This window comes from Lissotriton helveticus, chromosome 10 (genome assembly GCF_964261635.1).
Source record: "Lissotriton helveticus chromosome 10, aLisHel1.1, whole genome shotgun sequence".
NCBI lineage: Eukaryota > Metazoa > Chordata > Amphibia > Caudata > Salamandridae > Lissotriton > Lissotriton helveticus.
In genome coordinates, this window is record NC_136071.1 from 378539939 (window position 1) to 378564018 (window position 24080).

At 46.4% G+C, this 24080-nt stretch overlaps 1 protein-coding gene across 1 annotated transcript in view; it reads left to right on the forward strand.

Moving 5' to 3' along the window:
• The window catches only part of LOC144784067 (uncharacterized), a 625465-nt gene that overhangs the window by 104291 nt on the left and 497094 nt on the right, over positions 1-24080 (forward strand). The window contains exon 3 of the mRNA XM_078662757.1: positions 1683-1733. Coding sequence (XP_078518883.1) covers positions 1683-1733 — 51 coding nt within the window. The remainder of the gene's footprint in view (positions 1-1682; positions 1734-24080) is intronic.

The following is a 24080-nucleotide window of genomic DNA, read 5'->3' on the forward strand; positions in this document are numbered from 1 at the left end:
TTCCAACAATAAGTTGTGCTGTCGTGTCTGGTGAGTGGGCATGTTGTTTGGCATGTTGTATGTGACTTTGTGATGTGTACATTCCCAGAGTTGTGAATAGCATGATTGCGTATTTGAGGTGTGTGGTGTGTTCATTTGGTACTTTCCAATGATCAGTGCATTTCCATAGGTGCCATCCTGGAATCCCTGGTTGATCATGGACTGTCAGAAGATGTATGAATCATGCACACTGCCTGGGTAGTTGGCGATGACATTGGTGAAGAGTCCCTGGTGGTCCACTATTGCCTGTACATTGATGGAATGTGTGTGCTGCCTGTTGCGGTAATTGGGTGCGGGGTCAGCGGGGGCACAAGTAGGACATGTGTGTAGTCCTTTGCCCCAACACGTGTGGGAAGCCAGCTATGGCGTAGAAGCCTTGCTTGGTATCCTGCTGTTCCTGTGCAGTGTGGGGGAAGTTTGGTACTGGGGTACCAAGCTGATGATGGAATCCAGGACAGGTTTGAGGAACTTTGATTGGGCTGGCTGTGAGACTCCTCTGACTCTGGCAGTTTTTGGTTGGAAGATACCAGAGGCCAACAGATGCAGCACAGCCAGCAGCTTTGTCTGCGGAGAGATGTTGGTTGTCCGCTGTGTTGGTACCATCAGCCTGTGGGCTATAATATTCAGGATGCAGAGGATGGTTGTCCTTTTGAGTCTTCAGTGGAGAATGACATACTCTGGTGTTAAGTCTGTGAGGCTGGTGTGTTTTCTGAAGGTCCGTGGTCTGTGTCTGCACTGTCTCTGAGGTGGTCCACGTGGTGGTGGGGGGGCCGGGGGTGGCAGGCCAGGTGGTGGTGGCAGTGTGTGATGTGGGCCTGTTGGAACTCCGAGCTGCATGATCAGTAGCTCCATGGCATCTGTTGCCCTTCAGGTGTGGCTCTGGGTTGGGCTCCCTTGTCTGGTGCAGGCTGTCGTCCGACTTTACACCAGGTCAGGGCAGGTGTTAATTTCCTGCTGCTAACGTGTCTTATCGCCTGTTTTGGGTTCCTATTGCCGATCTGGCTGGTCATTGGGAATGTTGCGGAGTGGTGTTTTCATGGGTTTTTGCATGGGAACGCCAACTCTGCATCTCATTACTGATAGTTGCCAGGGTCATCTGTGGCGATGATTTTTGCTGCTGCTATCGCAGGTAAACTGGTGATATGGGCTGTTAGCACCAGCTTGTGAATGGGGCGATACGTTTATTGCCACTTTGGCTGCGATAAACGGCCGTTAACTCGGCGGTAAGTCTTTGAGAATATGTGTCAAGACTAGCAGCTAGGTTCTAATGGCACGGGAGCAGAACGACGTTAGTTTCCAATGCCCCTCTCGGAACCTCCCTGCTTAGTATCGCAATAAACCATTGCAGGTAAGTACCCAGGGGGGAAAGGGGAATGGGACAGAGAAGAGACAGCTCCCAACACTCTGCTTGTTCTGCCAATCTTCTATTCTTCTTCGTAGTGTTCTTGTAGTGCTAAAACACATATGTAATGTAACTTTACTTTTCCATTTATCTAATAATAACTTACTTTCCTTAACATTTAGGGTTGCTTGTCTCACCAGAATAAGATTGGGAGTCTACTTCTCTTCTTACTTCTCTTTTTGCTTTCTTCTTTATTTATGAAGAGAAGTGCAGTTCAGTAATCTTCTTTCTTCTTTTTCAGGGACGACCAGCCCCTATTCTGCTTCAGCTTCCTTCACAAGAAATTATACAGGTAAGACTAAGTTTATTTAATTTAATTTGGTAATGGTGTGCCTCTAATGTCTGTTAGTGTACTTACAGTGTGTTTAACTGAACTGGCTGTATTAAATAGGGTTCTAGGAATTCATGTCTCTGCCTTTCTTTCTTGTTCCACTAATTTAGTAAATGCTTTTTAGCTTCATAGTATAAATTTCAGTTGTGTGTTTTTTTCTTTATCCATTTTCCATTAAGCTCTTTTGTGCTTGGAAAGAGTCTTGATTTGTGGAGCGCTAATTATTACCCACGCATATCTCTGACTCTGGTAGGAAGTTATTTGTTCATGGGATGTCTTTTTTATGTTCGTTTTTAATTAACTACATGTCCTTGAAAAGAGCCTTGATTTATTGTGTGCTAATTGTCACACTTGAGGAACTCTGACTCTGGCTGAAAAGTATTTGGATTAAAGAATATTCCTTTTTATTTAGTTGAAAGGAAACTGCCCACGTTATAGACATTTTGCCTCAGCTGACTGAAAACAGCTGAAATTAGATGCTTGCATTTCTAACTGGTAAACGCTGCATGTTGAAAGCTCACGCCCTCGTAAATTGTCTAATGTAAGCATTTGAAAATTCACCGAATGTTTAGAGGGGAACTGAGGAAGCAGTTTTAAATACTTTTATTTCACCTCTATCCTCCCGGTGATATTTAGAATATATTCTATTAGCTTTTCACAAAAGTATTACTTTTTTACATGACAAGAACTAAACAGTTCACTGACCTTGACTCTGGAAATGCTACCAACCATCGTATCTAAACCCGGTGTGCACGCAAACTACCCTGACTGACTTCCACGACGCCCATGTAAATTTGTTGCTCTTCCTTGAGGTACTTTGGTGAATTGCACAGTGGCATCTTGGAGAGTACTTCACCAGAGTGGGATTAACCTAAATGACGAGACTTCTACACAGTGATATGCTGCAGCAGTGTTGGAATGTTGGTGGCCATGTTGGAATTTCCACGATGCCAACTTGCTCTCCAACTCCAGGGATCGAATGCTTTTTGATGGTTTTTGTGAGGGGGAAATGGTGGCCAGAGATAAATAAGGAGGAAACCTACAGTGAGTTCTGACAATATGCCCCAATATGTGTTAGTGGACGAGGCCAGTAATTAAAGTGGGAGCATTTGGAAAGACTTGTGGGTAGAGAGGGTGGGAAGGGAGTTCGAACCGGGTTTTTTATTCTTTAGACATTTCAGATTTTGGGATATTGGGGTTTGGGTCAGTTTGTTTGGAGAGAAGGGTTGTGGGCATGTTGTGTGGGTAGAGAGGGTGGGGTTGTTTATAAAATATAAAAGGGAAACTACATTTGATCAAAATGTACACTTGAATAGTTTGTTTTACGTTTGCGCTGATCTGCTGCCTTCAATTGTTATTGCCTGACTATTTATAGAGTGCACCACTTAGCTACAGAGTTATCCCTCTCTAACTATCTTGACTATTAGGGGGCTGCTGCCATGACCTTTATTGTCTACAACAACCTAGATAAACAATTACTTGTAGTAGCAGTTACTTACTTACTTACTAATTTAACTAGTTCATTTCACTCCATAGTTGTCTTACCTGAATACAGATGAACCAATAACAGGGAAGACATCACAACTTCGCAAGTGAGGTCCCACTTCCACCTAGAGGAGCTCCAACTGTAGGATTAATCGGACAGATTATCCATCGCAGGCAACTAAATAGAAATGAAACCACTGAGTTAGTGGGTTATGCCAATGTTTTAGAAAGAATTGCCCCCAACTACTACATGATGACACAACACGAATTCCTGATATTGATAAAATAACAAAAAAAAGCAATAATAGTAATTTGGCTAAAGAGGACCTACTTCTAGTAATTTACAAAATCCTTGAGTCATAAAACCTGGACTCAAAGATGGGGGTGGACAAGCTTAGGTTAGGCGCTTAGGGTTACACAACACAACACAAGGCCCGAATGATGATGGTGACGACTGATGTTCTTCGAACTATATCTAACATATGCATCACTTTTAATGTGCAGGTGGGTAAATTGGGTCAGTGTGGGCTATTGCTTAGAAAATACTGTAGTGAGTTGGTGTTGCTTTCATCTCATCCAACCCACCAAGTGTGTGATTGATTGATGGTGTAAAGTAAGCCACTCCTCAATAAGTCACACAGCCCAGGGGAAGAGGGAGAGGGGTTTGAGAAATAGATGGGAAGGGGGATTTGGGGAAAGATTTGACCAAGACAAATACTACAGAACAACAACATTCATCTGGGCAATGAGCAGCACATAATTCGCCATCAATCGGATGTGGAGGGAAACAAAGGAATGAGTATGACAGAGTATAGTTAAATGCTTTGCAAACAGACCTTCTGTCTCCGAGACCCAAGTTCTCAGGTACCTAAATGTTCTGTCTTCTAGATTTGGAGTGAACCCATTCACCCAGTTCTCCTAATAGGATTGTATAAGGACAAATTATACTATATTGGAAAATTAGGTGGTGCATTGGCATTCTCCTCTGGCTGAAGAGGGGTAAAACCCCAAAACTGGTCCTAGGATGCTTGTTTCCGGTCCAGGGAGGACCTGCCTTGGCAGTTTGGGCTGGACTATTCCCATGAGGCACAGGGTCAACACTGATTTGCATATGGCCAGGACTAAACTGGGGTGGCATGGTGAGCAAATGAATGATGGATTTAACCCAGATCTCTTGACTGGGGGTGAATGTTTTGATTTGTTCTGCATTCAGTATATCAATTATGTGTCTTTTGGTTCCTCTGGATTGTCCATCATTCTTGGGTGCCTGTTGGGACTGGTCCGATAAGTAAGCAGGAGTGTTGAGCTCATCTTTCACCTTTTGTTCATGCAGGACATTAGAAGGCATGCAGATTGTAAAATAGAAAATTTATTTTAGAGTCAAGGAGAAGGACAGAAGGAAGGGAAGCTTCGTGAGCAGATTATCAGGAAGACTCAGAGGCAGGGCAAAACAAACAAGAGGGGGACTCAGAGTTACACTTTTGCCACCAGTGCAATGCACACACACAGCAGCATTTCACAAATAAGCGTACCGCTCTCCTTTTCACGTAGCGGAGTACTAGTCCTCAGATGCTTTGTTTACCTTTGAAGTAAATGACGTCTTGCTTCTAGCTGTTGATGAGGTAGTCATGCAGCTCCTTCCTTTAGTTCTTCCATCCTCCTCCTGACTCCGAGTAACTCCATCCCAGATCAGTCATGACCCAAGCAAGATAGGCGTATAGTAAACTACTGTTGAAGACCAAGTAGAGAAACAGAATTGCAGTATTTTGCATAGGTTTTGTTTGTTAACTAAAGTGACTATTCTGGTCTCTGAAGAACCAGAAAAAGGAGAGGATCCTGCAAGTAAATCTGGCTAAGTGCGAAAGGGCCAATCAACATCAGGGAAAATATGATTGCCCATCATTCAGGCCCCAAACATTACAAATCAATCATCTCAGGCATGTTCCCACATTACAATTCAATACCCTCCTTCACTGTCTGCCACCATATGAATCATCCATCATCACTCACAATCACTCGATAATCAGATCACTCATTGGCCCAATGATTACCTGCTCCAATCCAGGCACAGTGGTAGGTACACTATCTCTCCTTTGATGCAAGCAACAGATTGAAATATGTCTTTTAAATCAAAACATTGTCTGGTGCAGACATCCTAGAGGATGGAAAAAACTGAAGGATCATTTGAGTGCACTGTGCAGGTTAATTATTTTAGCTATGTAAGTTTGTAACGGCCAATCGCCTCCAGGGAAAAAAATATTTCCTATCACTCAGTACCCAAACATTGCAAATCAATCATCTCAAGAAAGTTCCCACATTGCAATTCAACACCCTCCCTCACTATCTACCATCAGATAAACTCTTCAATCATCATCACTAACACAATCACTCATTCACCATTGTAATAGTTGTGGTTACCTCTTCTAATCCAAGCATGGGTAGTTTAGGTAATATGTATGTATCTTTGAACCGGCAACACATTGGAATGTGGTATTGGCACTTTTGAAAATCAACAATCTTCTGAGACAGACCTGCTAGTGCTAATTGATGCAAAAATAGATAGATAATAGGCATGCAAGGTGGGCAGGCATTGTCTCCAACGTCTTGAAGTAATTGTGGAGGCTTCATTAATGCACACTGGTCCAACTGCAATCCGGCAATATCTGTGACTAAAAAATAGTGGGGCAGCATAGATCTAACACAAAAATAATAATGTTCCACTAGCTTATTTCTTTTTGTGAAGATAGAAGTTCAGTGAGAAATAATTAAAACATTTTATGTGGGCAGTGGCATACCTAGTCTGGAAAGTATAGTGTGTCCTCAAACACAGGTGGTTCACTCAAAAGTTGGTCAGCTAACACACTTGATTCTTTAAATTCACCCTCATCCTCCTTCTATGCTGTGTCAGGAATGGTATAATTGTGTGGTATGAAATGTTGGTTCATTTTGATCATAGTTAATCTCTCCACTGCAACAACAGCACCTATTGCACTGAACACATGCTCAGCAGACACACTGGCTACAGGACAAGCCAGACACTTTATTACCAGCCTGCTGAGCTCTGGCCATTGGCAAATCTTCCCATACCAATATATCTATGGATTTTGATCCACATAGACCTCGTTTGGATCATCCAGATACTTCTGTAACATTCTGTGCACAGTCATTGGTGCTGCCACTTGCCCAACTCTTTTGCCATCACCTCTGCAGAGGAATTAAGCCTTGCCAATTGAATTCAATACAATGCAGAGGTTGGGTCCCGTCCTTCTGTTGATGCCGGTGTTCTGGTTGATGGTGTTGTTGGTTGCTGTGACACAAGACAGCTCTCTCTGAAAATTGAAGGTGGCACCCCAGAACTGCGGAGTGGAAGTCTAAGTTCGAGCTGTTCTTCCTCCAGGTCTCCGACTACCTCTACAACTCACCGCTTGTATATTGAAACATCCCTTTCAGAAAATGGAATGAAAGTGGCCACAATTTTTTCATGCCGTAGATCAAGTAGTGTGGCACAGATTTACTCTTTGGACTCACTGATTTCATGTTGCAGCCTAGTATTACAAGCCAAGCAAGGGATTAAGCTCTCGTCCAAGGCGTGCGCTTCTGTGTTTTCATTCACACCTGTGGGAGCAAACCTTTCAGACACCTTCTTTACCTGGTCTGGTAGCAGATGCAACAATGGGATTGCTTTGCCCATAGCACTGGCTTCCTTGCTAACTTCCCATGTGAAAACCTCAAAAGGGAGTAGCATCTGTGTCAGGCATTTGACTAGATCCCATTTAGCCAAATACATGGTCAAAGCTTTCCTAACTACATAACCTCTTCATAGAATGACATAGTCATTGAACTGTACTGCTCGAAGAGACGTTGCAACATGTAATGGGTCAAGTTCCAATATGCTGGCACCTCCTGTATCTATGCTTTCACTGGTGCTCTATTATTATGCTGAATAATATTATGCTTCAGGGGGTTAAAAGAATGGCTGAAATGTGTACAGATTGTTCTGCAGTTGCTCAATATGCTGTTGACTATGTCTTTTTTTGGGAAAGTCTTGTACCACCAGGTTGATGCAATGGCCCAAACACAGGACCCTGAAATAGCCTCCGTCTGACACTGCCTTGACTATGTTACTGCCATTGTCTGTGGCATGAAATCCAATTCTGAGACCTATGGGTCACAGCTATTCATAAACCCTGCTGTTAAATTGATCTAAGATGTTTACAGCTAGATGTAATTTCTCCATGGTGACCATGGACACTGTTACATGTTGATGAATGTTCTTAAACCTTAATTCAGGGCCAAGAACTGCAGATATCTTTTGCTTTACCCCCCCCCAAAAGAGATCCAGTTTGCAGTGATACACTATAATCAGTCGCCTGACAACTGGTCCACATGTCTGTTGTCAGGTGGATAGCGTGAAAAATGCTTTGCTGCAATGTTTGTCCAACCAACAGCAGCACTTAGTGATGCTGTGCTGGAACAGCAACTCTGGAAAAATATGTCTGACTTGGAACCTTCCATTTTGAGCAAATGCCTGCCATAAATTCTAAGAATCTCACTCCTTCCACAAAGGAAAAAGGGTGAAGGTCCAGCGCTAACATTTTTGCCAGCTTCCCATTGTACAAACGTGCCAATGGGTGGTTCCGCCCATAATGCCCCTCCTCCCTAAATAAGTCCATAATAGTAGCCTGGATTTTCTTCTTTTCTGGGGCCACTTACATAGACGTCTTTTGAGAAGTAGATGGTCTAGTAGGCTCATTGTGCGTCATGGTGCGCCAGACACTGTATGCCATACTGTCTCCATCTCACTCCGAGACTTGTGCCATTGTGAATTCACATTCATAGGCTGACCTGACGCCAAAGTCTATGGAAAATTTATGAGGATTTTGCATTCTGGGACCCTCTTATTTCCATCCCACGCTTCGCAGATCACCTCAAACCTTTCCATTCCCAAACTAGTCAAAAAGCAGCACCTTTATTTTGATTTGTCAGGTAGATTCATCAGACGGTGCCAAAGTTATTACCAACACAGGAAATGCATTTTGTATGGAAACACTGACGTAACCATGACCACCCAATGGCGACCGCCACAGAGTAATGTTTGGCTCCAATTGATGAATCTTTGCGAAATTTTCAAACATGAGTGGCCGGCTTCAGTCAGCTTCTGACTTGAAAGTTTTGGGGTGATTTGTCATGCGGGGGCTGAAAAAAAGGGGGGTCCCGAAACGTGTTTTTGCAGTGTTAAGTGCCATAGGAAACTTTAGACAAAGCTACAGCCCGAACTGCTGAACGGAATTACACCAAATCTGGCAAAAAGGTAGGTTTTAGTTAAGAAAGAGACCTTTTTTTAAATGGCGTAAATCCGTTCAGTAGTTCCTGAGAAATTAGAAAAAGAATGGGTTCGATATCTGTCCTCCATAGGAAACTTTAGACAAAGCTACAGCCCGAATTGCTGGACGAAATTACACCAAATTTGGCAACAAGGTAGCCTCTGCTTCAGAAAGAACCCTTTTTGTTAAATGGTGTAAATCCTTTTAGTTGTCGCTGAGAAATTAGAAAAATAATTTCTAGATATCTGAGCGCCGAGGAGGGTTTGCGCATCCTCCCGGGCACGAGCTCACTCTGATTAGCTGCCAACACTCCAAACCCGGAAGCGTTGGCAGCCATTTTTTGACTCGGTTACTGAGTCAGAAGATAATTGTGGAAAAAAGGATGAAAAAGAAGAATAGGGGGCAGGTTAGGAACACTGTGACCCCCTAGGCCTTATCAGGGTGTCCCAAAAGGACACCCATGGCCTCCCTTAATTTTAAAATTGCGATGGGTGCGCGACGTCTGCCGTAAAAATAATAAAAAAAACAAGCAGGGGTTTCCGCGCTTTGTTTTTTAAAGCCCCTGGGTGGGCCAGGTTGTGGGGGCATTCAGCAAATACTTTGCGGGTCCCGTGGTGGCCACCCGCAGACCCGGAGACTGCCACCTCCCGGGGCTGAAACAGAAAAGTATGTGGGGTGTCTCAAACTCCACACGCGGACCTGAGGATCACCACCTCCCCAGGGCTTTGATAATAAACTGCGGAGGGTACGCGGTCTCGCCCGCAGCCCCAGGGACCACCATCTTCCTGAGGCTCTGTTTTAAAATAAAAATTATGTGTGTGGGGGAAAGATCCCCACACGCTCCGGGAACCTCCACCTCCCCGGGGCACTGAAAAATTGAAATTCGGGTGTCCGTTATGGGCCCTCAAGTCCCAGGGACCACCACCTCCCCGGGGCTATAGAAATGTGGAACGGGGACTGCACGGCCCCCCTCCTGGAGCCCATAGTGGCCCTGGGGACCGCCACCCACCATGGCCGCTCCCACCTCCAGGACACTGCTGTTTGCAATGGCAGGGCAGGAGCCTGCAGCTCACGCCCTGCCATAGCAAACTCTGCTTTGCTTCATTGAAGTGAGAGCAGGGAAACCTGCTCTTGCTTCAATGAAGAGAAGCAGGATTGCTTTTGTGCAATGGGACCTCAAAAGCAATGCCAGCTCCCGCAGGAGGCGGTGAGCAAGCGGGACCATGGGGGAATTGGGCTCCCCCCACGGTCCCCAACGAGTGGCCATGCCCCGAGGATGGGGTCCCCGGGGTCAAATATGGCCCAGGCTGGGGCCACTTGGCCCCTCTCCTTTAAAAAAAAAAGTCATTTGTGGATGTCCCGGGGGATGGGGTCTATGGGGCGAACATAAATTAATGGAAGTAGACAATTTTTTTTCCGCCAAAGTTTGGAGTCGCGACCCGAGCGCGGAACTCACAGCGGCCCTCTAGTGTGAACGCGATGGGTGCGCAGCTCCAAGCGAAAATAATTAAGATTTTTTTTTTCAAAGCTTTGTTATATGCTGGGTTATTGGGTGGCTCTAAAAAGACTGAAAAAACAAAACGGTGTGTGGAGGGTCGGGGGGAAATATTTAATGACCTTTCTGCTCGCTCCCCTGTACCAAGGTAACAAAACACACAAAGGAGCAGACCAGGTCTGAAGAACAGTGTGTAACTGTGATGGCATCCGTGAGGCACTGGTGGTGAAAGTGTGAAACAAAGAGTTGTAAACTGTTGGTCACAATCAGGCTGAAGTGATTCACATCACCAAGGTAACAAAACACACAAAGGAGCAGACCAGGTTTTTAATCTTTGACACCTGGATCTCAATTGTAGTGTGCCTCGGAGTCCTGGTAGTCAATTTTATATCATTTAAGAATTTTTTGAGCACTGCACTTTTTTCATTCATATCACCTCAGGGTGTCACAACAAGACTATGTTCCTGTCAACCTTTCCCATATCGACACTACATGGTCGAACCTGGGATGGTAAGATTAGTGATTCCCATATGACGTAAACTCCACCACATGGGTGGTCTGATGTGAATCACTTCAGCCTGATTGTGACCAACAGTTTACAACTCTTTGTTTCACACTTTCACCACCAGTGCCTCACGGATGCCATCACAGTTACACACTGTTCTTCAGACCTGGTCTGCTCCTTTGTGTGTTTTGTGGCTCTAAAAAGAGCCCTTGTTTTCATTGGGAGATTGTTGTAGCTACATGTAAGTGTGGATGGAGAGCTTCAGGTTGTTGAGAAACACTCTGTTGCCTTGATCAGTGAAGTGTACTCCATCACTTCTGTAGATACCATCCATATAGAAACGTATATTGTTGTTATAGATGGAGCCCATCCTATGGTCTCTGAGGTAAGCAGAAACAGCTTTATTGGCATTTTTTCTAGCTTTGTCATTTTGAGCACAACATTGATTGGACCAGTTCCAATTCTGTCTTTGGCATATGTTAGAGTATACAAAGACAGTTTGGGGGGAAAGAAAAATCAATTCTGCAAAGGTGTCCTTCATTAGCATTTCCAGACCTACCCCAGTCAATCTGCCTAGGTCATTGCCAGGATGTATGACGGTATGACGCGGGCTATTACCACGCGTACCGTTACAACACATGTTGAAAGGAGAACCACACCAGGTATATATATAAAATATATGTATTTAATCTAAATACATCCCTCTAGTCTCTTTATGAGGCTAGAGGTGAAAGTACATATAGAAAACGTATTTAGCACACAGCAAATTAGCACAGTATACGATTAGCCCTAGGGGCCTCACAAACCATATACTAAGAAAGTGGTAAAAGTACCACTACAGTCATAGAGACAAGGCTTAGGACCTGTAGAACCGCTGGGGCAACCAGGAACCACCCATGGTAGGGACACAGGAGAACCATGGGGGACGCGTGCCGTGTCTAAACAGAGCCGCAAATCACTATTGACTCTATGGAGAAAGTTGCGGTTAGAATTTTTAAGATTAGGGACACTTAGGTGTGGACTAGGAACAAACCCCCTCAGTACTGGACAGTTCGAGAGTCAAGACCCACAGGAGCACCGAAGTACTCATGTTGCCGCACCCAGGGAAGCGGGGTGCATAGGTGTCTTTTTGTGTCGGGTTTCGTCGTCGTTTTCTATGGAGAGCTGCAAAGAGGTGCTGCAGGCGACCAGAGGAAAAGTGTCCGAATGCATCCAAGGGTGGATCGAAGATCTGAAGAACCTGAAAGCAGAGGGAACAGTGACCAAGGAGGCAATAAGAAGATGCCCACCAACGTCGGGTGATTTCAGGTGAAGAAGGTGAAGATTGACTCTCCAGCCACGAGGATCAGGAGGCATCGACGACAAATAGGATGTCGAGTGCTGCGGAGTCGGTATGCGGATTGGACCCAACAAGCCTTGGCAACAGCAACCTACCCTGAATGCAAAGATTGGCTTCGGAGCAGACCAGCAAGGTCTGAGGGATTCACGCTTTGGAGGGGAGTCAGGGCACATCTGGAGCAACCAGGGAAGCCCAAGAAATAAAAGAGTTACCTTCGGAGGGACCCAGCAGTCAACGAATCAGGGATCGCAAAGGGGCCTCGAGCAGAAATGCTAGAAGCGGGCCCACGGAACACTCGTGGAGTGTAGGACCACAATCTTCGGTGCAGATGGTGCTCAGTGCTTGGATTAAGAGTAGCCAAATACACAACTTCGGGAAAGCTTGGGAAATAGGTGCACTTGCAAATATGCACGGTGTCCAGGAGTTCTGGTCCCACGTCTCTCGTGAAGGCTGCAGGTCTCAGCTTTGCTGTGATCTCTTATAGGCCTCGGAGATGTCTCGAAGTCTGTGTCCAGTGTCGCAAATCCTTCAGAATCCGGCGGGAGCCTTGGAAATGCAGAACCGCAAGATGCTTCTTTGGTGCCTGTTTGAACAGGGGAGTCACTCCTTGACCCCAAGGGAGATCCTTCCGTCTTCTAGTTGAAATAGAATGTCGAAGTTCCAGGATGTATGTTGCAGAGTTTTGTCCAGGGTAATCTAAAGTCCTAGGGACTGGGTTCCTATACTTATACTAAGTTTAGGGGTTGGACTAACTCTAAGGTCCCACCTATGGGAGGACCTGGGGAGGGGGTGGTTACACCCCTTTCCCTTTGTCCAGTCTTGCACTAGAGCTGGGGCTGAGTGCCCCAGCAACCGATTTGAACTGGGATATGCACAGGAACACCAGGTGTGCCCCCAGCACTGTCTGAAAAGCATTCACTGAATGCACCCTCCCTGCCCCAATACACTAAAGCCTGTCTGGGGAGGTGGTTACACCTCCCTGTGACAGGAAATCTATTGTCCAAGTCTCCCCTGCTGAAGTTTCGTTCAGAAGCAGGAGGTCAGACTCGTGTCTGTGGCAGCAACATCCATTTTGTGATGCTGGGGCTCTGTTAAACTATTACAGGTTAGGTAAGTGTGTACATGTCTTCTCCCTCTAGAAGGGTGGAATTCTACACCCGCCACTAGGACTTGCGGGGGGCAGAATTCCAAACATGACATGTTTTGGTGCAGCCATTCCAAAGTTATCATTTACCACGAGGTTATAATGCACTTAAGATTATATGGTAAAGCTGTATCACAGAACAGCTACAGAGAAGTGATTCTGAAAGCTGCAAAACCAAGCACTCTGCCTTCAGGATTGTCAAGGCCTGCCATAGGAGTGACTTATAGGTTTAAATGTGTCTGTATTTAAAGGTAGATATAGGTAACCTATATCTTAGTAAGGGGTGCTTACACCACCTTACCCAGGCTGCAGCATCAGTCCTGCGGTGCCATTTTGGAAGGCTTCCCAGGGGTGGCATAATACATGCTTCAGCCCCTGGTAGGCCTCTGGGGTACCTATGCTCTTGGTACCTAAGGTAACATATACTAGGAACTCACAAGGGTAACCCAGTAACTAATCTGGAGTGTACCTAAAGTACATGCAATCAATTTAGAGAGGTAGCAGCTAGCCTGGGGTCCTGGTTAGCAGGCCCCCAGCCAGACTAAACTCAATAAATCAGTGAAACACCAGCAAAAAGTTGGGGTAACCATAGTAAGCAGATCCTACTCTCCTACACCTGAGTTGACATTGTTGCGTCCGGTGTCTACAGCACGAACATCAATCATGAAGGGTCCATGAGTTGTGATGCACAGAGTTATTGGCACCCGAAGAGCTCAGCATGTGTACAGCCAGCGATGATGGTGTGTCCTTGCAGGTCAGGATTGGATTGGATATGTGTGAGACCTGCTGACCGTATTGTAGGCCGGAGGCAGTGGTCAGCAAAGGCCCACAACAACGTGGCGTTGACTTGAGCTGCACAGTTAGTGGCACCGGAAGCACTCAGTGTTTGCACGGCCAGCAATGATGTGTGGTCCGGCCGGGCTGTACTGGGAGCAATGTCTGTTGCCTACTGGACTGCGTCATCTGCAATTGCGACTCAATCTGAATTGTAAGCCATGCTGTCCGCAGCCTAGATCGAAGGCAGTAGTTAGCACAGACATAACTGGGCCGTACTGTGCCGCGGGGTTCGCAGGGGGCCTGCGTCGAGGAGACCGGCGGTCACGGCAGCCTCATGGCTGGGTGAGGGCCGCCGCCCTGGCAGATGCGTTGGCCTTCCCGGTAGTGAGCCACGCCCAGAGCCCCGGCCTATTCATTCACACCCCTATGCTGGAGTGGCGTACGTCGGACCAGCCCACTCCGCCTACACTTATAGGGGGGGACACAGCTACATGACCGAGATCTTCCCCACTGCCTGAGGTAACATGGTTGCGTCCACTGTCCACAACACTACAAGCACCAGCAGTATATGTCTACATGGAGAGGTCTGTCCAGCACATCACGCCACACTTGGCATTGTGAGTATTCTTATTCATGTCTGACTTGCCTTCTTCACACATACTTGGTTCCCACCTCTCCCAACATTCAGCTATTGTGTGGCTTAGGGGTCATGCCAGTTTCAGAAACGCCTGCTGTCCTGTTCTGTGCTGCCTCTTTTTTAGCTGGGGGGGTGGTCCAGGTGTGGTCCTGGGGGTGGTGGCGGTGGTTGTTGTGGCCCTCTTGGGTCTCCGAGCTGCATGATCAGTAGCTCCATAACATGTTTTGGTCTTCAGATGTGGCTCTGGGCTGGGCTCCCTTTCATACTGTAGGTAGTTGTCCTGCTTTACACCAGTAAAAGGCAGGTGTTAAATCCCTGCTGCTAACACGTCTTAACGCCTGTTTTTGGATCGCATCACTGATTTGGTTGGTCATTGAAAATATCGGGAAGTGGTGTTTTTGTGTTTTTTTGCACGGGAACGCCTACTCTGCATATCATTAGCGTTAGCTGTCGATCTCATCCGTAGCTATGTTTTTTGTGGAAACTATTGCTGGAAAACTGGCGCTATTTCCAGTTTGCACCAGGTTAAGAATGGAATTATAATTCTTTCGCCACTTTTGCTGGGCTAAAGTGCTGATAACTCTGGGATAAGTCCTTGAGAATACGCCCCATCTTTTTTTTCTTTTTCATCCGGATTCGGGCACCCAGCCGCTTTTTAAAAAACAAAAAAAAGATTTTTGGGGCCCTGGGGGGCTTTGTGGGATCTCCTGAGCAGGCCTAAGGGGTCATGGTGTTTGTACCCTGCCCATTTTTCTTGTTTTTTCACCTTTAAAAAAAATCTTTTTTTGTGATTCACATGTAGCTAGAAGAAACTCCTAATAAACACAAGGACTCATTTTAGAGCCACCCTATAACCCATCATTGGACACTTATCACCGTGTTATTGGCACTTTAGCACAGCAAAAGTGTCGAAAGAATTATCACCCCATTCTCAAGTTGGTGCACACTGCCACCTTGCCCACAGGCTGACGGTACCAACACAGCAGACAACCAACATCCATCTACAGACAAAGCTGCTGGCTGTGTTGCACCTGTTGTCCGCTGGTACCTTCAAACCAACAACTGCCCGAGTCGGAGGAGTCTCACAGCCAGCCCTATTAAACTTCTTCACACATGTTTTGGATGCATGTCCACAAAAGGAAGGGTGGGCCCCTGTATCCGCACCACACGCTCGTCGTCCCAATTCATAGTCTACCTGCACAACCAACCCCACCCGTTGCATTGCGCCTCTGTGCTCCAGATCGTGGAATGTGGTTTCTGAAATGAGTGTGCACCGGGTCATGAAGTCCAGTAGTCAACAGTTGTGGAAAAACAGTACTTTATTACAAAAACATAAATTTACAACACAAAAACATCAAACAACGAGTGACATTCCCAACGGGGAACATCATCAGGGCAACTTGTGGATCCAAATATGTGCAGATCGTCCTGAAAATCCCAATACAACTCAAGATTCCGAAAGTCCGGATTCAGAAACCTGTTGGATAAATGACAATGGTGAAGCGTTAGTATGGTCACAAACGTAATCTGGTACAAAGTATTGCACTTTGACAAACTGGAATGCTTACAGGAATGATCAATCGTGCACAAAAAGAGCATAACAGAAGTACGTGTTGGCGTAACCTTCGTAGTAAAAAGAAAAGAAAGGTTACAACCACACAAACATCTGTTGCGGTCTCATTATGCAGGATTTATCATACCTGTAAGCATCACAGTTCGTTGTAGCTAGATACACCTGCGGCTTCACTTCACCCACACTGCCCAGGAACAGCTGGAGACCAAGCAAGGTAAACACCCCATAGCAGGCTTCCCGCATGTGTTGGGGCAATTAATTGCACACATATACTACTTGTGCCCCCTGCCAACACTGCACAAAATCACTGCAACAGAAACTGCACACATTCTAACAATGTGTAGGCAACACTGGACCACCGGGCTCTGTACACTAATGTTGTTGCAAAGTTCCCAGGCAGTGTGCATGATTTCTACATCTTCCGCAAGCATCCCAGCCCTAGTCCCCAGACCGGTCCACCACCCTGCGATGACGGCCCTGTGCACCCAGACCTCAATGCTCACCTGCTGCCACTGGCGTGTCTCCAAGAGGGCCCACCACATACCAGAGCAAACTCCTCACCCGTTGCTGCATTCCGTGGCATAGGCCCCAGTGCATCCTGCTGCACCGTGCTGAGGAATCGTGTTTGTACAGCCGGCTGCCTTTGGTGTACATGTGGTCCAGCTGAGCTCACAATTCAAATTGGGTCTTGATTGCCAGGATAGTGTATTGAGGCCTACGCTTCATCGCGGTTGCACATCCCCTCAGCTCTGGTGCCACCAACTCTGTGTACCTCAAGTAATCGCCACGTTGTGGGAGGCCCGTGTCAGCCAAAGTGCCTCAGCTGCCACCAACTCTGTGCACCTCAAGTCATGGGACCTTTATGATTGAATATCGTGGTGCGGACGCCATCATGTCACCTTCGGCAGTGATGTGGTAGGTCCCTAGGCCCTCATGCATGAATAATATCCACACGGACACTCCCAGATAGAGAGTGGAAATGGTGTCAAGCACGTGAACCCGGCCCTTTTTATTGGCAGGGTCACATGTTCTGTGATGCATGCGCTGGATGGGTATGGTGTGGTTGTAAACCAGCCCTGAGGGAGTGGCTGTGGCATGCTGACAACAAGACCTGTGATCAGGAGATCACTACAGGGAAGACCTGCGACATGTAGCGTTGTCATCCCCCCTGTAAGCGTAAACAGAGTGGGCTGGCCTGGTGCATGCCTTTCCAGCATAGGGGTGTGAACAATGACACCGGGGCTCTGGGCGTGGTTACGTCCTGGGCTGGACAAGGAAGTACCTAATGGGTGTGTCTCTGTTGTAGTGTCGGCGCCACCTGGAGCGCAATCAATAATGTTGCACCCTGTGACTCAAGTCCCACTACATGGACGTAAGATGGAAACACTGACCCTACCTTCATCCATACCTCTACACTTGAATGATCATAGACATCTTTGTGAATTTTAATGTTTAATGCACATTCAGTGGAGTGTTGTCTTAAGGTATTTTCTTCTGTTGTTTTTGGTATAGCCACTACAATTTACTCATTCAATCACTCTGCCAATTCCCAAGCACTTATACATTTACCATGCACTCTCCTTGCAGTACTCTAATCAATCAGTTAGTACCCATGTACTCATGTAATGACCCAGGCACTGACACATGCACCACTACAATCCTCTGTACACTACCCATGCAGTCCTTTAACCAACTACACACTACTCATTCTCTCCTTCAATTCCCCAAGTAGTACCCAATGCAGTGCAGCAATCACCCTGTCACTCCACATGCACGCCTCCAATCACCAAGCACTTGCAAATTCACCATGCACTCTCCTTGTAGTACTCTAATCATTCAGTCAGTACCCATGTACTCATGCAATGACCTAGGCACTAACACATGCACTGCTACAATCCCCTGTGCACTACCCTGACAGTCCTTTACCACCTACACACTACTCATTCGCTTCTCTATGCAGTCCAGGAATCACACTCTTACTCCCCATGCACTCCTGCAAACACCCAGCCAGTACTATGTACCTATCCAATCACTCTGTCAATACCCAAGCACTTGCAAATTCAACACACACTCTCCTTGCAGTACTCCAATCATCCAGTCAGTATCCATGTACTCATGCACTGATCCAGGCACTAACCATGCACTGTCCAAATCACCGAAGCACTACCCATGTACTCATGGAATAACCCAAGCATTACTCATGCACTGATGCAATCACACATGCAGTACCTTTGCAGTTCTACAATCACCCACACAGTGCCCTTGCTCTCCGAAAATGTTTATTTTTTTAACCAATAGATGTGGTTCTGTAAGAACCATTTTGTTTTTTTGTTTTAACAATTTTAATTTTTTGGTATTTTTGTAACCTTTTTTCCTTTTTTGTGTGTTTTACATTTTTTTAAACAAAAGAAGATTGAAAACAGCAAATGGGCCGTTTAACAAAAAGCAAACAAAGGGACATTTTGGAGCACATTCTTAAAAAAATTTACATTTATGTGCTTTTCTGGCACTCATAACAACGTCCATGCACTGCTCCGAGATACACAGTTTGACATCACACTTTTTGCTTACTATGGCCACTTCAAACAGTTCAGGAACAATATGGGGCCTTGGTGCAGGAGGAGGTTGTTGAGCAGAAGTAGAAGGGGCATTTAGGTCTTGCTGTGCCACTTCATTCAATTATCTTCCCCTCTCTTCTCTGGCCAAGTGTACCGGATGGAGAGTTTCAAGATGCTTCTTCATGCTGAATGTCCCGCATGAATATTTCTTGTCTGAGCCCCGTGACAAAATCCGCTCACAAATGGTGCAAGTCACTTTGCAAGCATTCACCTTCTTCTTGCCCTCTGGCTCCGTAAAAAAGCCTCACACAACACTCTCCATCCTTAATTTAACTGGCTCCACCATCCCATCGTCCTCCAGATCCAATGGATCGATGTCTCTATGAGCAAATGCCATAATGCTTTTAAAGAAATCAAAACACAGAAAAACTGGAAAAAAGTAGTGAGCAACAAAGAACAGGTGTTGCCAGCAAGACAGCCAAATAATAAGAGGAATATCACAAGGAGGGATTCTCCCTCTTACAGCATGAAAATGTTTTAAACCAATCAGATTATTTCTTTTCCTGCTGACACAAAGTGGTGTAGGGTGCACATACCCATCGCTTACGCAGAGCGCACCCGTGAAATATGATATACATTGTTATAAACTATAAATACATGTTTATACAATATTTTACAATGGATATTAGTGAAAGTGTTTACACTAATCTGATATTTGAACTTTATATAGTGAGATTTAACACTTTGAAAAGACGCCGAAGTCGTGACCCCGGTGTGACCCAGAAATACGTATGGGGACGAGTTGCTTACAGTATGCGCATTCATCACACACACGTCAAATTTCATATTGTTAATATTATATTGAAAAAAATAGTTTCTAAAAAGTTTTCTAAATTAAATTAGTCAAACACTATAACCAAACTATGTATTGATAATTTCTTGAATACTATTTCTTACTTTTTGAATTACCCCGAAGTCGCGACAGCGGCGCGTTGCCGGCGCAAACCTAGCATGACTTCTGAAATGTACAATAGCGAGGTGCGCGCAGCCATTGTGTAGGGTGCGCACATGCTGCGCCAGTACTGTGAAATAATAAAAAAAAACAATGAAAATAGTTTTCCAAACTTTAAATTATTCTCAAATTTTGTTTAATATATAAATATATATGTAGTAAATAAAAAAACATAGGATTGATGCACATTATACTTAGAAATTCTCATTTAAAAAAACATTGAAATTCACTTAAAAACCATAGGTTTCAAGCCCGTTATAGTTAGGAATTAAAATTAAAAAAACCTTTGAAATTCACTGAAAAAACCATAGATTTCAGGGACGTTATAGTTAGAAATTAGCATTTAAAAAACCTTTGAAATTCACTGAAAAAAGATAGGTTTCAGGCGACCTTATAGTTAGAAATTAGCATTTAAAAAACCTTAGAAATTGACTGAAAAAACCCATAGGTTTTAGGGACGTTATTGTTATTTGGGCATTTCACTCCTACAAAACCAGAGAAATTCTGCTCTTATAGTTAGTTTAGCTAACTATAACTCGTGCCCCCGCAATGCACTGCTGCTGATGTCACATAATACATCATTCATGACATGGTCACTGACATCACTGATGACATCTCAAATGTCATCACTGATGACATCATCCACATGAAAATTTGATGCACCTCCTCACACCCTAACATAACCTTTTCTACACCTACTCTAAAATACCGACAACCATCATTGAAATCATAGACACACCATTCCAATTACTACATACCAACTCAGTGATTCCTAGGTCTACACACACATCCACTCATTCACCCATACAGTCAGTCATACATGTGGTCACTCATCAGTACAGCACTATCATATGCACTCATACACCTATACAGACACTCACACACCGCCACTCATCCATAGCGTTTCTCACACACCTAGTCAGTCATGGAAAAAATCAATCACACTTCCATTTACTCACCTATACAGTCATAGAAAAAAAGCTCACATATTCATACAGACAGTAACACATCACTAATACAACCACACACTCATCCATACAGCCACTATCACAATCACTCATTCTTACATATAGTTCATTTATATACTCTGACACTCACATATACTGCCTTTCACATATGTAGTTACTCACACATGTTCCACTTAGACATCCATTCACTCGCCAACACACCCATACACACACTCACCCACCCAAACAGCCCTTCACAGATGTACTCTTGAACCCATATACCCAGTGAATCACCCACTCACACATCCATCCACAGAGTCACACACCCCCCACCCACCCACAGAGAGACTCAGGCACCCATACAGACACTCGGACAATCAATCAATAACCCATATAGACACTCGTTTAGCTACTCACCAACCCATGGAACCGCTTACACACCAACTGACAGACTGATACAGACATTTACATAGTTTAGTGACTAACCCATGCATTCACAAAGACACATTTAATTACTGACTTTTACAGGCAGTCACGCTCTTACTAAATCATCCATTCAAACACTTATACACCCACTCATTCTTCAAGACACCTTTGCGCATATATATATATATATATATTTCCATACCTCTCCACAAAGGAAAGAACAAGCCGCACACAACGCGGTAAGATTACCAGATTTCATTTTCCTCTTACAAGCTCAGCTCTTCCCAATGCATTTCGGCCACCCTCTGGCCTTCTTCCGGGGAGGAGCTGCAAGCATCTGGGGGCTGTGCAGGCACACTGGGACCAAATCATTGCTCCTTATATTTCAATTGTTTCCCTCTAGTGGGCGCTACAATGAGCTACAATGTGGAGCCTTCTGTTCCTTGTAGTGATCACGCCAGCCCCAAACTCCACACGCTGACCTGAGGATCACCACCTCCCCAGGGCTTTGATAATAAACTGCGGGGGGTAAGCGGTCTCGCCCGCAGCCCCAGGGACCACCATCTTCCTGGGGCTCTGTTTTAAAATAAAAATTATGTGTGTGGGGGAAAGATCCCCACACGCTCCGGGGACCTCCACCTCCCCGGGGCACTTAAAATTGAAATTCGGGTGTCCGTTATGGGCCCTCAAGTCCCAGGGACCACCACCTCCCCGGGGCTTTAGAAATGTGGAACGGGGACTGCACGGCCCTCCCCTGGAGTCCATAGTGGCCCTGGGGACCGCCACCCACCATGGCCGCTCCCACCTCCGGGACACTGCTGTTTGCTATGGCAGGGCAGGAGCCTGCAGCTCACGCCCTGCCATAGCAAACTCTGCTTTGCTTCATTGAAGTGAGAGCAGGGAAACCTGCTCTTGCTTCAATGAAGCTAAGCAGGATTGCTTTTGTGCAAGGGGACCTCAAAAGCAATGCCAGCTCCCGCAGGAGGCGGTGAGAGAGCGGGACCGTGGGGGAATTGGGGCTCCCCCACGGTCCCCAACGAGTGGCCATGCCCGAGGATGGGGTCCCCGGGGTCAAATATGTCCCAGGCTGGGTGCACTTGGCCCCTCTCCTTGAAAAATAAAAGTCATTTGTGGATGTCCCGGGGGATGGGGTCTATGGGGCGAACATAAATTAATGGAAGTAGACAATTTTTTTTCCGCCAAAGTTTGGAGTCGCGACCCGAGTGCGGAACTCACAGCGGCCCTCTAGTGTGAACGCGATGGGTGCGCAGCTCCAAGCAAAAATAATTAAGATATTTTTTTTTTCAAAGCTTTGTTATATGCTGGGTGGCTCTAAAAAGAGCCCTTGTTTTCATTGGGATATTGTAAATCTGTTCAAATCATGGATATATATGTAGACGAAGTACCGTATGCGTATCCTCCTGAGCACAAGCTTTATACTAATTGGCTGTCAACACTCCAAACCAAGAAGTGTTGGCAGCCATCTTGTGCCTCGATAGAACCGAGGCAGAAGAAAACAGAACAAGAAACGCAAAAAATGCGAAAAGGGGGCAGGAGAGTAACACCCAGACCCCATAGGACTGCTTAGGGAGTCCCAAAAGGACCCCCAAGGCCCCCCAATTTTTTTTTTAATTTCGGGATACACGTAGGGTACGCGTACCCTGATGATCCCAAAAAAGAACGAAGCGCTGCTCCCGCGCTTTAATATAAATTAGCCGCCGGGGGGCCTAATCCCGGGGGCTTTTTGCAAAGAAAGTGTGGGGGCCCAATACCCCCCCACACTGCCCCGGGGACCGCCACCCTCCGGGGCAAAGTATGTATTATAGCGGGGGCACACGGTCCCCCTGCAGCCCCAGGGACCGCCACCCCACGGGGCTTAACTGTATAATGATGGGGAGCCTCTAAGGCCCCCAAGCCCTGAGGACCACCACCCCCGGGGCTTCTTTTTAAAATAAAAAAAAATAAAAACCTGTGTGGGGGGCTCAAGCCCCCCCACATGCCCCGGTGACCGCCACCTCCCCGGGGTACTACATATTTAAATTGGGGGGTCTGTGACGGACCCCCCAGCCCTGGGGCCCACCACCCCCGGGGCTTTTAAATGTTGGGCGGGGGGGCTCACGGCTTCTCTCCTGGAGCATTGTGGTGGCCCTGGGGACCGCCACACCCCAGGGTTGGCTCCTGCAGTGTATTTTGCTATGGTTTTTAAAAGAGAGAGCAGGAAACCTGCTCTCTCTTTCAAAAACCAAAGCTGATTGCTTTTCTGCATAGGGAGCAGCATGTTAGCTGCTCCCCATGCAGAAAAGTAATGTCGGCTCCCGCAGGATGCAGGGAGCCGGCAGGGACCGTGGGGGGCATGGGGACCCCCCATGGTCTCCAACGGAGAGGGCCAGGCCCCACGGGATGGGGTCCCGGGACCATTTGGGGAGCCCCCTCCCCAAATCATATATATATATATTTTTTTTTAAAGGATGCAAGCTGGCCCCGGGGGGTGGGGTCCCCGGGGCCTTAAGTGGCCTAAGAAGGGGGGCTATGCAGCCCGCCTCCTTAATTTATTTTTAAAAAATGTGGCATGCCCCGGGGGATGGGGTCCCAGGGGCCTGGTTTAGCCACCTGAGGGGGGCCATGTGGCCCCCTTGCCATTAAAAAAAATAATAATAATTTTTGGGGGTCCAGCCCTGGGAGATGGGGTCCCCAGGGCCCATAAAAAAGAAAAAGAAGGGGGGCTACAAAGCCCCACTTCTTAAAAATAAACCCCCCCCAAAAAACAGGATCGGGGAGGAGGCCACGCCCCCTCCCTGCACCACTTTGCAAACGCGCCCCCTGGCGTGTTTACAGAGGGGGACGTAAATCCCCTTGAATACTGGGGGTCCCTGGGGGCCAAGAAGCCCACCAGGAACCTCCAGTATACGCCAGGGGGCTACGTTGCAGAGAGGTGTAAAAAGGGGCGTGGCCTCATTACACCTCTCTGCAACGCAGCCCACTGGCGCATACTGGAGGTTCCTGGTGGGCTAGTTGGCCCCTAGGGACCCAAGTATTCAAGGGGATTTAGTTCCCCCTCTGGAAACACGCCAGGGGGCTGCGTTGCA